The following is a 13,898-nucleotide window of genomic DNA, read 5'->3' on the forward strand; positions in this document are numbered from 1 at the left end:
TCATTCATGCACACATGCATTCATTCACGCACACATGCATGCACTCATGCACACACTCACACGTGTGCATTCATGCAAACACACATGCATTCAGGCACACACACATTCATTCATGCGCACACGCATGCATGCATGCATGTGTTGGCAGCTTCTCCCGCTTGGCCTCTGGTGCTGCAGAGGTGCGGACCGTCCCGAGGAAGAAAGTGATCCCCTCCAAGCAAATGAAGTCATCCGCCCCAGCAGGGAGAACACACTGAACGGCTCTACGCTGAGCCTTACTGTGGCTGTGGGCACCCCTGGAGGGGGATGAGCGGGGGGGTGGGTCCCACGGCTCTGAGCTGCTCGAGTTCCACCTCTTCCCACCCCCTGACATTAGCCTTTGTGGGGAGGGTTGCCAGGGGCTCTTATGCTATTGAAAGTGAAGGAAAAAATAGAAATTGAATCAAAAGAACGAAAGCAACTGGAGGATATTGCCCACCATTTGGTGTGATATCCAAGGGCTTTCAAATGATGACTACAACTGGCTTTAATTTTGATCTTTCACTCCTTTTAATCTAGCAGATAATTAGAGGGAAATCAAATCCATCCTCGCAGCCAAAGATGAACCTGTCACCGCCGGAGCTCCCTTCCCACTTACTTTCCCCACCTCTTCCTTTGCGCTGTTTTTCCCTTAAAAAAAGCAAGTCCCCAGGTTACACAAATTATTTGGCTTATTTAAATACACTCAGAGTGGACGTTTCCCATGGCAAGTAGTCTTTTAGAAATAAGCAGCATTTTTCTCTTCCTCCAAATTAAGAAGTTCACATTGCTTTGCAGCTTTACAAACAACCTACTGCAGACTGCCTATTACGGATGAAAAAACCAAAGTACAGAAAGGGGAGAAAGTTCTGTATCATTTTCAGCTGTCAGTGGCAGTGCCTGGATTCACCCCCGAGCATCTGACTCCAGGGCGCCCACTCTTACCCACCACGCTCTCCTACCTGTGCACTCAAAACACGATTGGGTCTCCTCCCCTGCTTCCTCAGGGGCTCCCTCGATGCTAAGACAACATCCTAAATTGCACACAGAGCTTTAAGCACAAGATGCTGGAAATAAACTAAACATTCCCCAATACGGAGGCCGACTCTGGCCCAGCCATTGACGCGAATGATACTTACAGAGTTGCTAACACGAAGGAGAAATTACTGTCACATACAAAGGAGGAAAATGAAAACAGCACAAAAAATTTATGTAGATCATATGGCCTCAACTATAAAACGAAATAGAAGAACATACTATTTTTATGAACTAAAAAGTTAATAAAGGTTAACTCTGGGTGCTTGAATCTGAGCGAGATTGTTCTTTCATGCTATACACTTTTCAGTATTTTCCAATTTTTTTGACAATAAGCACATACTACTTTTATAATGAGAAAACAATTAATAGGAAGTATGTTGCAGAGAAGAAGCCTCTGTTCTTTCCATCTCAAAGGGCCCTTTTGGAAGCATGACTGGTGGTCCTGGCCTGCCATGAACCTCCCCAGCCCTGCTTAACCTCTCCTGCCTCCATCCTTTCTCCCCAAAACTTGTTTCTATTTTCTCACCAAACCCAACCCACGGGAACATAAGCCCCACCTCCCTCAGGAAGGGTGCCTTGACCACTCCAGGCCAGCTATTAGCTGAATCATTGGAAACTGCCATTCTCATAGTTCCAAAAAAAAAGTCTAATGTCAACCACTTCACGGGGTTCCACCTAATCCTTGGCTCACCCTGCCTTCTTCTGAACTTTCCACAGTTCGCAGTCTGAGACGCACAGCCACGCACAAGCAGGTTTCTGTCTGGTCCTGCTCTCTCTTGTGTCACGTGTACAGCCTGCCGTACGCCGGGGTTCTCGGCACGTTGGCTCCCGCTTTATTCATTCTGGTTTTGAACATTACTGGCAATGAAGGAGCCGCGTAGCTGGCCACAGAGCTTCCTCACGGGAGATAACCCACCACTCCTAAGGCCCTGCTCCTGGTCGGGACTTGAAGATAAAAAAACAGTCCCTGCCCGAAGTTTGCAGGGAAGGCCCGAACCCACGCAGGCGGTGATATGATAACACCCCACGGGGGCATATCTCCTTGGTACGCTACAGCGTTTCACCTCCATTCTCTCCCAAGGCAAGAGCTAAACAGATCTGGCTCTCCCTTGTTTTCATGCGTGGTTTTGTTTCAGATGAAACCAGGTGCAGGAAAGTACAGTGACTTATCGGAGGCCAAGAAGAACCGGTACCAAAACCTTGGTCTCCTGAAGCCAGGCCACACTGCCTCCTTCCCAAAAGCTAACAACCCCTCGTTAAAAAGCACATAAACATTTAAGGCTCTCTGAAGCATCTCCCATAAGGAGGTTTCCAGATACATTTGCTACCCCCACCACTACCTGGAACGACTCTGGAAGGGCCCCCGCAGAATTCCATACCACTCCACAATGGTGACTGACTGGCCATATGCTTGTCTAGTGTCCCATCTGCTCCCGGCTGGGGTGAGAGGGACAGCGGGACTGCCTGCGGGCGGAGGGGTTGGGCTCCTGTCTAACGGCCTCTGAAATGACACTCTCACTCAGCTCAGGAAATTCCACCTTCCCCATAAGTCTCGAAAACGGTTCCTGTTCAACAAACTTCATGCGAAAGAGGCTTTTACTGGTTACTTCTGACTTAATGCTTAAACACTTTGAAATGGAAGAGAGTTGTCAGGTTTTATTTCTTGCCCATAACATAATGCACTTATCATTAGTCATTTCCTGTCTGTTCTTACTTGAAAATACACACACATTTTTCTAGTTTGCTGACTGCCATCCAAAATGTAAGACGTTTCGAGGTACAGAGGGCATAATGTATCTTGAAGCCACAACCACCCAACCTTGGACAAATTGTTCCAGCTCCCTGTGGCCTCTGATGATAATAGGACTGCTGGGTCCTCAATTTCTTGAAAACAGGATGAAATGTCTAGCCTTCTCTCCAGGAAAAATTCACAGATACACAAAATTTTGTGTAGTTAATGGGCTCATGGTTACTGCGAATTGAAAGCAAGGTTTGATTTTCTTAGGCTGCTATTCAAGGCCATCCCCCTCTGGCCTCTGGGTCTTCATCTGCTTCCCCAGCAACACCCCCTCTCTGTGAACCCACTTCGTGCACCTGCCTCTCCAGCTGATTTGAACTCCTGAAGTTCCCCCAACAGAGCCGCATGACTTCGTTTCCTCCACCAGGGACATTCTTCCATTTGTGTGTTTCAAATATTACTCATCCTTTAAACCTCGGTTCAAATGCCACCTCCTCCTTGCCTGATTTTTTTTTTAACTCTTCTTATTGGTAAATAATCTTTCCTTACATTTTTCTCCATTCGCAATTTGTCTTTACCTTTTGGGCACTTTGCACTTTCTACCCTACAAATTTATTTGTATGTGTGGGTCTTGCCTCTCCCATTGGCCTGTGAGCTAATTCAGTTTTGTAAGACTTCTCCCTGGCACACAGTAAGTCAGTAAATACTCTAAAAGCCAATAGCTGGTTCTCTAATCTTCACATGGTGTCAATGACATGTAAATAAATTTGCAAATATCCGTCTCTCTCTGACCCAGACTCCTGGTTTATGTGAAATCTTCAAAGGTGCTTGGGGTCAGTGTGTGCTGATCTGTAGGGTCTTGCCCCAAATGAATCCTTAGGAATCGGTGAAACCCAGAATTTCAGCAAAATGTCAGCTGTGCAAGCAAGGATGGGCCGTTGGTCAGGATGGCTAGATGATTCTTCTGAAGGACTGTTTGCCGAAGAGCACTCTCTGATGGGAAAGATAGTGTCCCGCACTGACGAAGGCATGTTTAGTCTAGACACTTTAGGAGTCTCTCTTCCCTCCCATTGAGGGGATTTCCCCAGGATATACTGCCAGTTTAAGTGGCAGGGTTCTGGGCTTAGACGACCTCTGGTTCATGTGGTTTTTTGATATTCTTTTCCAGGACCGGACAGAATTACATTCCTTGGTAAATGTTCCACCTTTATCCCAGATTTTATGTAGAATCAACCTAATTTGGGAATCCATTTAATTCAGTGGCTCTAGACATGGTGCAGAATCCAAGGGATTTGCTTGGACTCAAGGTGAGAAGTGAAGCCTGAGCTCCCAATGAAGTCTTCAGGGGACAGACCTCTCTGAATCCGGGCAAAAGATGCCCTGGCCAGCCTGACTCCTCCCCTTATAATCCACCAGGTTGTGCTGGGATAGGAAGTAAGTGAAACTGGGAGAGAGTGGTGAGATGTTGCTGTGGGGAAAGAGGTTTCCGTGCCTTATATAAATCGTGTTCCAAAATACACACTTTTGAGTAAGAGACGGGCCAGGCCGTCTATATCACAGCTCCTGGGCACTACGCAGCATCAGGATATTGACAAAGTCCCCTCCGATTCCTCCGAGCCTATCTCTGGCCTCACTCACACTTCTCTGGGGCTCTAAGGGCTGCACTTCCTGAGAAAGGAACCTGGTTACCAGAAATATCTACATTCAGGAAAAGGAGAAAAATACCAGTAAGATGACTCCCCAGGGTAAGCCGACCTTCCAAAAATGAATCAATGGATGCAACAATCACTTTGTTTTTTAAATAATCAGGGAATGCAGTTTGTTCATTCTGCTTGGGATAGGAGTTTTAAAAAAGAAAGACTTAGGCCGCCCAAATCCCTTGAAGAAAGGAAAACTCTCCATTGATTGTCCTGATTTTTTTCTCCTTATCTTACAAGCTTAGCTCTGAATCGAAGGTGAAGCTGGAGGTCAATGGAGCAACGTGGCAAAGCAAAGTGGACCCTGGTGTCGAAGTCAGGAAGCCACAATGTGGTTCCCATGCTGCCTCTAACTAGCTTTGTGACTTCTTCGTCTAGGTTTTGTCTTGTATGATTCATGGGTGCAGAACCGTCGTATACCCTAAGTCAAATAGGCTGCCTCGGAAGCTGGTGACTTACTTGTCACCATCCACAGAACTTCAAAGGCTGACTGCCACTTGGTGGGCCTGAGAACTGGCATTTGCCTAATGTCTTCAGATGTCACGAGGCTCTCTCCTAGGTGTCTCTTTATAGGACGACCATGACAATCCAGCCAAGGAGACACCTTGATCCCCATGCGAGAGCGCAGATCAGAGAACAGAGCACCTGGGCCAAGCTCACAGTACAGTGATCAGAGGTTAAAAACTTCCTCCCAGACCAGTCTGACGCCACATCCGGCGCCTCCCCAGGCCACATACTCGCTGCTCCTCTGCACGGACGCTTAGGAGGGAGATTCTTGAACTAGGTTGCTGACTGGCAGGATGGTTTCTAAGACCCCTTCTGATTCTAACAGTCTGTGCTTCTCTCAATACAGTGAGGGGTTTGAAGCAAACCAGGAATTTAAAAAATTTCTTGTAGCAGGAAAGATTCTTTGCTTTCAAATGAAATCTACAGCATGCCAAAATGTAAAACGGTTCATGGCTTCCACCCAAATGTCCACCAAGTGACAGATGGATGACAAAATATGATAAACCCACATAATGGAATATTATTTGGTCATAAAAGGAATAAAGCACCGATACATGTTACAACACGGGTGAATTTTGAAAACATGTGAAGTGAAAAAAGACAGACACAAAAGACTGCATATTGTATGATTCCACTTATATGAATGGAAATGAGGAGTGGCTGCTTCATGGATACAGGGTTTCCTTTTGGGGTGACAAAACATTTTAGAACTACGTAGGAGTGGTCGTTGCATAACATTGTGAATATACTAAATGCCATGAAATTTAAACAGCTAATTTTATATTATGTGAATGTTACCACCATATATGTGAGTGTACAGATACACGATGTTTCCAGAGTCCCACTCCATGAGCCTCCCCTTTCCCATGTCCCTTCAGTGCCTCCAAAGAACCCTACTATGTAAATCAGAGTCACTAGATATTACAAAATGTTATCTTAGTTCAAAAGAGTTCTCCTATGACAGCCATTTTATTCCTTCAGGGGCCAAAGGTATTTTCTCCTAATCCAACAAGGAAATACGCCTGGGCCAGTGACATCCTGCTACTTGGAAACAGAACATTCCATTGGCAACCAGCGCCAATGTCAATTCTAGTCCACAGTGATCTAGCAGCTTCGGTTTTAGGATACATCACTGGCTTTCAACTCAAAATTCTACTTTAAGTACACCAGAAAAGATAATGAAAGCTAAGCTTTATTTTTGTTTTCTCATACTCCAGTAGATAATTTTATTATTGAGTAGTGAACTAAGCATTTAAGTGGCTATTATTTATCAATAGGTTTCCTGTTTCATTGAAACGTCATTTCATAGAAAAGGACACTGAGGCTCGCCCAGCTCCACATTTCCGAGGTCAGAACTTGAATCTGGGATCTTCGAGCTCAAGAGAGAGCTTCCAGCTATGCCAAGATGGGTACCAGCTGTTACAAGTTCCTGATCCCGTGGAAGGCATGAGGACTGCTCAGTCCCACCAGGAAACTGACCCCCGAGGCGTGTGAAGATGCCTCAGGCATGGACACGAGCCCCCTCTGCATCTTCCTGAGGAAGTTCAGAGGCATGAAGAGGTCAGGACATCTATCTGCTGTTTTTCTTCGATCTACATGGGAAGCGTGAAGACCCACCTCACTGGTCCTGCTGACGATCTGTACTCAAGAAGGAATTAATGAGGGACACTTCAGACCCTCTTTTGCTAAAGAGTTGTAGCGAAAGGCCAGGGAATCATTCGTTTTTAAAGGTTTAGGTCAGATCCTATTTAAACACAAGACACTCTGGTTTCTAAAGCTACCTCCCAACCCAGAAGTCTATGTAACATCGTTTTCTGCGGTCGGAGCGACATGGTCTCAGCTTTGGACACATATGATTCAGCACTATGACACTGGGCATTTTCTGTGGACATAAATACGGTGCTTTTTCAAGTTATTCTGAAACATTTCTACACAGAGGAGTTGAGGATAATTTTAGCCTTTTTATCTGTATGATGAAGTTACCAAAGTGGTAATAATTATTTTTTACATAAAAATGCACTTTACAGATTACAAAGTACTTTCATAGACAATCGTGGTTTTTTTAAAGGTGAAATTTAGGAAAATTATCAGTAAATAGCATTTGGCTATTAATATGCACCCTTATAGGTAAGAAAAAGGGGAGATAGAAAGTTTTATATTAGAATCAAGGTCAGGTTCTAGAAGTTTTAACTGTTCCTAGTTATCAATTTTTTAAAAAGCCAATGTTCCTTCAGTTAAAACCAGGTTCTGCTCCTTATGATTGATAAGTTGTAAATGTCTTTCCCATCTTTCCTGTGGTCCTGTGCCCCATCGCTATTAAATCTTATATCTACAGCTCACAGACATGATCCAGGATGCCAAGTGTAGGTAAACCAAAACAACGGAACCAAGAAAAAAAGAAAGCTAATCGTGTTTCAATACCATTTCACATGAAAATACAGTGATTCTCTTCTATCTCTTCCTATTTTCGGTGGCCACACAATGGCCTTCGAATTTGCTCCCACCAACAAAATCAGAGCACTCATGTGTCAAGGTCATCTTTAAGGAGCGGTGCTAGCATGCCACGCGGACACAGACAGCCGCCCAAACCTGCCCGGAGTGCCATACTGTCCCTCTCCCAAGACCTCATCTCTATCAGGGAGATCAATAGCCCTTAGAGAGCAGATTTGCAAGGAATGAGTTTTATTGCGATTCATCTGACCACACTGCAACCCACCTGCTGCCTTTCCTTAGGGCGGGCTGAAGAAAGCCATCGCATGCCCAGACCAGTGGACATGCTCCCTGCTGCTGTGGCGTGTGAGCAATACTGGGGACGCGGCGGACCTGATGGGACACCACTTTGAAGCTCTAATCGGTGGAAGCCACGCCTGGCAGGACTGGCCCTCCGGACTGCGGGTGAATGTTCTCGGCCAAGTCTTGCCAACAATGGTACTCTGTGCCTCATGCCAGGAAGAACACGGGGGAGGGGCACTCAACGGAGCAGGCACCATCCAGCCCGACTCAGAACAAAACAAACACTCCTGCAGAGTGACATTTCCTGCCGGGCAGTGGCTCTCAACCTCGAGGGCATGGTAGGATCACCTAGGGAACCTAGAACGCTTCTGTGGCCAAGCCTCCAGTTCCGGCTCATTAAAATCAGCGTCTCTAGAAGTGGGGGCCCTCACATTGGTGTTGATGAAAACTCTCCAGATGGTTCTAAAGTGCAGCCAGGGGAAAAGCACCACTGCAGAATATTCTAACAGTATATCGGCGTCAGCCCAGTTCGTGAGGTGCTGCCGGGGAGGGGCCCGCAGAACACCCCTTGGTCAGGAAGGGGAAGCCAATGTTCCTTGCAGTCTTGAACCGTAGCTGACAAGGGCTCTATTTGTCTGTGAGTCTGATTTGCTGGGGGGTATAAAGAGCGCTATTTGAAATGCCTGTTTTGATTTTTCTGCCTAAAACAAGCGTAACGATATTTACTCAACCCATACTTTGCGAGAGCCAGGAATTTGACAGAAACAAAACAAACAAAATACCCCCAATGACGCGCTATTCATTTCAGGGGTGACCCCTCGGAGGGAGGGGTGGGGAACGCACTCCCCCCCCCGCCCCCCGCATCCCAACCAGGGTAACACGCCCTGGGGTGGGTGGGTGGGACGGAGGGGAATTATAACTGCTGTAAAGATGAAAGAACTTCCAGAATTTCCTTAAAGTGGCTCTGGGAATGTCGCAACAAAAAGCTTATAACGCAAAAGTGTAAATGTCACGAAGAAGGTAAAAAGGAGATGATTTTTATCACGTCCAAGCGACCTGTGGTCCTCTCCTTGGCTTTGTTTTACTCTCTCCCTAGGCTTGAGCACTTCCAAGAGAAGCACCACGTGAACAATGGTAGGCGAGAGGAGATCCCATCCCCCTGGGCGGGGGAGGGGGAGTGGGTTTGTGGAAGAGACTCTCTAGATTCAAATAACAGTCAGCTAAAAATTCATCGGCCAAATTCCAAACCTCCTCTGTATTTGGAGGCTGATATCCATAAATGAAAATATGATGGATTAGAGGATTTAACATGCACATCTCACAGTGTTACAATGTTCTAAGAACGGAATGGCTAGGACATGGGGAGCAGAGTTGATAGAAACGAATGATATAAAAAATACTTACTGGGTCTCTCTCTTGTTCTTAAGTGGGTCCATGAGGCGCAGCGTGTCCCTGATCACGGCCACCTTCACTTCCTCATCGACAAGGCTGGGGACATTTTCAAACACCCCTGGAGAAAGCTTGAATGGGTAAGGATTCCGTGTTTCAGCGGAGGGAGTGACTTGGTACCAAGCAACTATCAGCACAAGCTTTACTGGCTGTATCGTTAGTTAGGTTTTGCTTGTATGAATCTAGGGAAGAGAATTTTTAAAAGGCTCCCTTCGTGCTACTTTTACGATGGCAATTTCCTTTAACAAACTGACAAAAGACAAAGGGGAAATACATACCCAAAGAGCACTATGTTTATCTATCATCGAAATCATACATGCTTACTGTAGAAAATTTGGAAATATAGAAGGGGCTAAGAAAATTAAAAGAATCCACATAGTCCCCCCAAAACCCAATATTAGCGTTTGGTGTATTTCCTTCCAGTCTTTTTTATGTGTGTGTGTGTGTGTGCGTGTGTTTAAAGGGGGAGGGAAAATATAACCACTGTTAAATGTACTATTTATCTTAGTGATTCAAGTATGTCGACATGGCGAAATCATATTCACAGAATTTCAATTAGCTCATCTCCTGGGGCTAACTAATTAGTTCATGTCAAAACTGATGGAAAGGCTCAGCTGTTTCTGTGTCTGCAGACCTTAAAAATTGGAAGAACAGCATGCTGGGAAGTTATCATGGGTCGGATAGGTCTATATATTTATAGACTCTGCTCAGAGCTCAACCAAACCAAAATTATTTCGACTCGGCGGAAGTTGGCTGTGCCAGTTTGAGAATGTTGTATCTAGTTTAGCTGGGAGAACAAGATGAGAGCGAGCACACGCAGCGGTCCGGCAGTGTGTCCAAAGAGACATTCAAAGTACTTACTTCTTGCTCGTGCTCGATTCTCATGCTGGGATTCGCATTTACTTCAAGTAGGATAGGCTTCAGGTTTTTCATGAGAAGAATGTCAAAGCCTAAAATCTGGGCGGGATAAACATAATTCAGGATTACTCCCTCTAGCTACCATTTCTTTTCAGGAATCGAGTATGGTATTAGGGTCATTAAGATGACGATCAATTCAAACCTGGACCCCGCCCTGGGCCTTGACCTTCTCTTGTCCACGGCCCCTCTTCCTCTGGGTGTACTTGTCAGGCCAAATGGACAGCGGAACATTTTATAAGAACCTTGATAATAGGACGAGTTCTCATAGTTCATTTCAGCATTATCAGTGACCTCTTTCTTCCTTAACAGGTTTTTTATTATGTTAAAGGATCAGTAGTGGTCCATCAATTTCTCCCTCCCCATCTGTTCTCCTCTACTTAGCTGGATCTCTGAAAACCCAAGGCTACTTTTCTTAACCTCAGGTGTACCTCGGTATCACTGAAGGGGCCCTAACCGCTGCACCTCCCCCAACCCACACCTGGGAGTCAGAATCCATCAGAGGGAAACCCAGGCAAATGAATTTTGAAACCCCCTCAGGTGATTCCGATAGACCCTCTTAGCTAAGAAGAAGGGAATATTTATTGGGCACCATTTACTATACAATGCACTGATTATTCATAATCTCATTCAGTCCTCATGACAGTGTATTTGAGGGAGGGCTCCTGCTCTCCATTTTACAAAAAAGAAACTGAGTCTCAGAAAGGCCCATGGATTTCCCCGAAGACTGGCCCCTCACCATTTGCAGGATCCAGCACAAGACGAAAGCGCGGGGCCCCTTGTTCAAAAAGTATTGACAATTTCACGATGGTGACGACAGAGCATTAAACCTGGCACGGAGCCCTTCTGAGCGTGGAGCGCTGTGCCCTGCACTGGCCCACACCCAGGCTAACCCCAACACCATCATCCTTGACCCCTGCCCTCCCATCCAGCGTGCAGCTTCAGGGGAGACTTTGTCTTCTGGCTTCTCTCAGTTCCTCACAAGCCCTAGGATGGGACGAGCCACCCTGCGCATCTCATTCCCTCTGCCCGAAACCAGCCTCCCCTACATGAGTCCTCTTGCTCCTTCAGATCCCAGGTTCTAATGAGATTCACACTCGAACCATGAGGATGCCAGATTCTCGGGAGGACTCTCATGAACTCTATAGGAGGTGAGAAGGGAGAAAGCTTCTAACGGAATTGATACTGTCCCAAAGTTAAAAAAATAAAAAATAAAGTGGAGAATAAAGGAGAGAATAAAGAGAGAAAAAGAAAAAGCGACAGCTGTGTCCCCACCTCTGTGGAGTCCAGAAGAAACGATGAGGGGAAATCCATTTACTTGTCTATACAGAATGTGCATTAGTGAGATGATAATTATGAAACTGCAGCTTCATCCTTACTAATGAAACCAGAGCCTGAATGACCATTTTTGGGGGTAATTCAAGATGAGGTTATTCTTCAGTGAAGGGCAATAGGATGAGGAATTGGAAAAAGTCATCCTGACTCTATTTTTCTTTTCCTGGTCACGAAAAGAAAGGAATGGAAATTTGGTAGAAAATGTTACATGCATTATAGATCCGCTGAATAATAGATGACAAGTGGCTGTGAGTGATGAGCCCTTTAAGAGACTCTGGTGACATCATCAGTCTAACTTCAGACTTGGGCTGAGGCAAGTGGTGTCGATGAGGCTACAGAGAGCGGCGGCCTATGGGGCCCATGTGTGTCATCCTTAGTCATCAGCTGCTTTTTCCTCCATCTCAGAAGCTTGGACTCGCTCGCTCTCAGCCTGGTGGATGCTTTCAGTTCAATGCACAGTGGTTTCGTGAAAATAAAGCTATAGGAAAGCCGGAGAAGGCAAAACCTCATCAGCCATATTGACCTGCACCCACCCACGGTGTGGTATTTTCCAGAACCTAAACTTCCATGCCTGTAGCTGAATATGTAGGATCTTGTACAGAAATGGCTTGGAGTCAGAAAGACGTGGCTCCAGTCCTGCCTCCGTCTCTCACTCTGGGTGTGGTGCTTAGCCTCGCTGAGCTTCTTACACCTCATCTGAAAGATGGCAGTCCCAACAGCGGACTTGCAGGGTTAGCTGCTAATGGAAGCCAAAAGTACCCAGGGTTATGCTCATGCTGGAGGAGGTACTCAATATATGCCAGCTCCCTTTGCAGTTTCCTACGAAACCACCGAGAAATGGCAGGACGTGGCTTTGGAGTCCAGAGGAGCTCATTTCTACAGGCAAGTTACTCAGCAGCTCTAAGCCTGTTTCCTCATCTGTAAAATGGGAATAAGAACAGTACTTACCTTAGTCCCTTCATTCAAAAAATATTTCTTGAAAGCTTTCTTATATCCCAGGAACTATTCTAGCTTCTAGAAATGTAACAGTGGACTAGACAAGCTCCCTGCCCTCATGCAGCTTACAGTCTAGTGGGAGGGGGGGAACGGGACCAAATAAAGATAATGAGATGTGAAGTATTTGCACAATGCCTGAAACACAGTAAGCATATAATGAAGGTCAGTTTTATTGTATTTTTTCACAAGTTCAAGGAAACACAATTTGTTTTCTTTTAAAAGTTCAATGAAATATGTAGTACCAATGGATCTCAACAGAATAAGAGATCTGAGAGGAGCTTAGAGTTGATCTTGTCATAAACCTCTGGCATGTAAGAACTGGTTTATTTGGTCCAGTGTTTTTCAAAATGGGGTTCTTCTCTGGGAGAAGCCAGATCAAATTAACTTTTACCTATTACATATAGTGGGGTCCCCAGAGAAAAAAGCTTTATATTTTTTTTGAAAAACTATTAATCTAGTCTAACAGTCACTTTTTTTTTGTTTTTGTTTTTTAAAGATTTTATTTTATTTATGTGACAGAGAGACAGCCAGCGAGAGAGGGAACACAGCAGGGGAGTGGGAGAGGAAGAAGCAGGCTCCCAGCCGAGGAGCCCGATGTGGGACTCGATCCCGGAACGCCGGGATCACGCCCAGAGCCGAAGGCAGACGCTTAACGACTGCGCTACCCAGGCGCCCTTAACAGTCACTTTTTGCAGATCATAAACCCACAGCTTAGAAAGGGAAGAACCTCTCTCCAGTTTGACAGCAGAGCAGGAATTGTCAGAAGGGGGTGGGGAGCAAGCTTTTCAATCACGTGATACTCCATCCCCTGCAAATACTTGAGTCAGCAATTATGTGTGCATACCTCCTAGTCAAGAAGTACTTTGGGGATTCAAAGTTATCTGTCCTTCAGCCCTTCTAGAAGCTTCCAAAACAAGCTGGGAAGAAAAGGGCCCTGAGCCATTACTTGTAGATTCATGCCAAGCCTCCAAGCTACATTCCAACGAGGGGATTCTCTCTTGAGTCCTAGAACTACACAACCATCTGCATCCAGAGTAGTCCCAACTGGGAGGTTGGGTCCTCAAATTTAGCATATCCAAACTCACTATCACTATCCAAACTCACTAGCCTCTAAAATGGTCTCAATGATCCCCACCTCCTGGTAATCGTGCCCTTGTGTAATCCCCTCCCCTTGCGTGTGAGCTGCACCTAGTGACTTGTTTCTAAAAACTTCATAGGGCAGAAACAGTGGGATGTCACTTCCAATATTAGATTATAAAAAGACTGTGGCTTCCATCTTGGAATGCCTTCTCTTACTCTCTTGCTCACACACTCTGAGGGAAGCCAGCTGCTATGTTGTGATCTGCCCTCTGGAGGTCCAGGTGACAAGGAACTAATGTCTCCAGCCAACAGCCAGGGGGGCCTGAGGCCTATCCCCAGGCTCCTTCCCCAGTCAGGCCTTGAGGTGACTCTAGTCCCGGCCATCATGTTGA

At 45.8% G+C, this 13,898-nt stretch overlaps 1 protein-coding gene across 1 annotated transcript in view; it reads right to left on the reverse strand.

Annotated features, from left to right (window-relative positions):
• The window catches only part of TTLL11 (tubulin tyrosine ligase like 11), a 223,063-nt gene that overhangs the window by 112,759 nt on the left and 96,406 nt on the right, over window positions 1–13,898 (reverse strand). The window contains exons 5-6 of the mRNA XM_026513900.4: window positions 10,042–10,137; window positions 9,136–9,251 (exon numbers count right to left, since the gene is read on the reverse strand). Coding sequence (XP_026369685.4) covers window positions 9,136–9,251; window positions 10,042–10,137 — 212 coding nt within the window. The remainder of the gene's footprint in view (window positions 1–9,135; window positions 9,252–10,041; window positions 10,138–13,898) is intronic.

This window comes from Ursus arctos, unplaced genomic scaffold (genome assembly GCF_023065955.2).
Source record: "Ursus arctos isolate Adak ecotype North America unplaced genomic scaffold, UrsArc2.0 scaffold_18, whole genome shotgun sequence".
Taxonomy (NCBI): Eukaryota; Metazoa; Chordata; class Mammalia; order Carnivora; family Ursidae; genus Ursus; species Ursus arctos.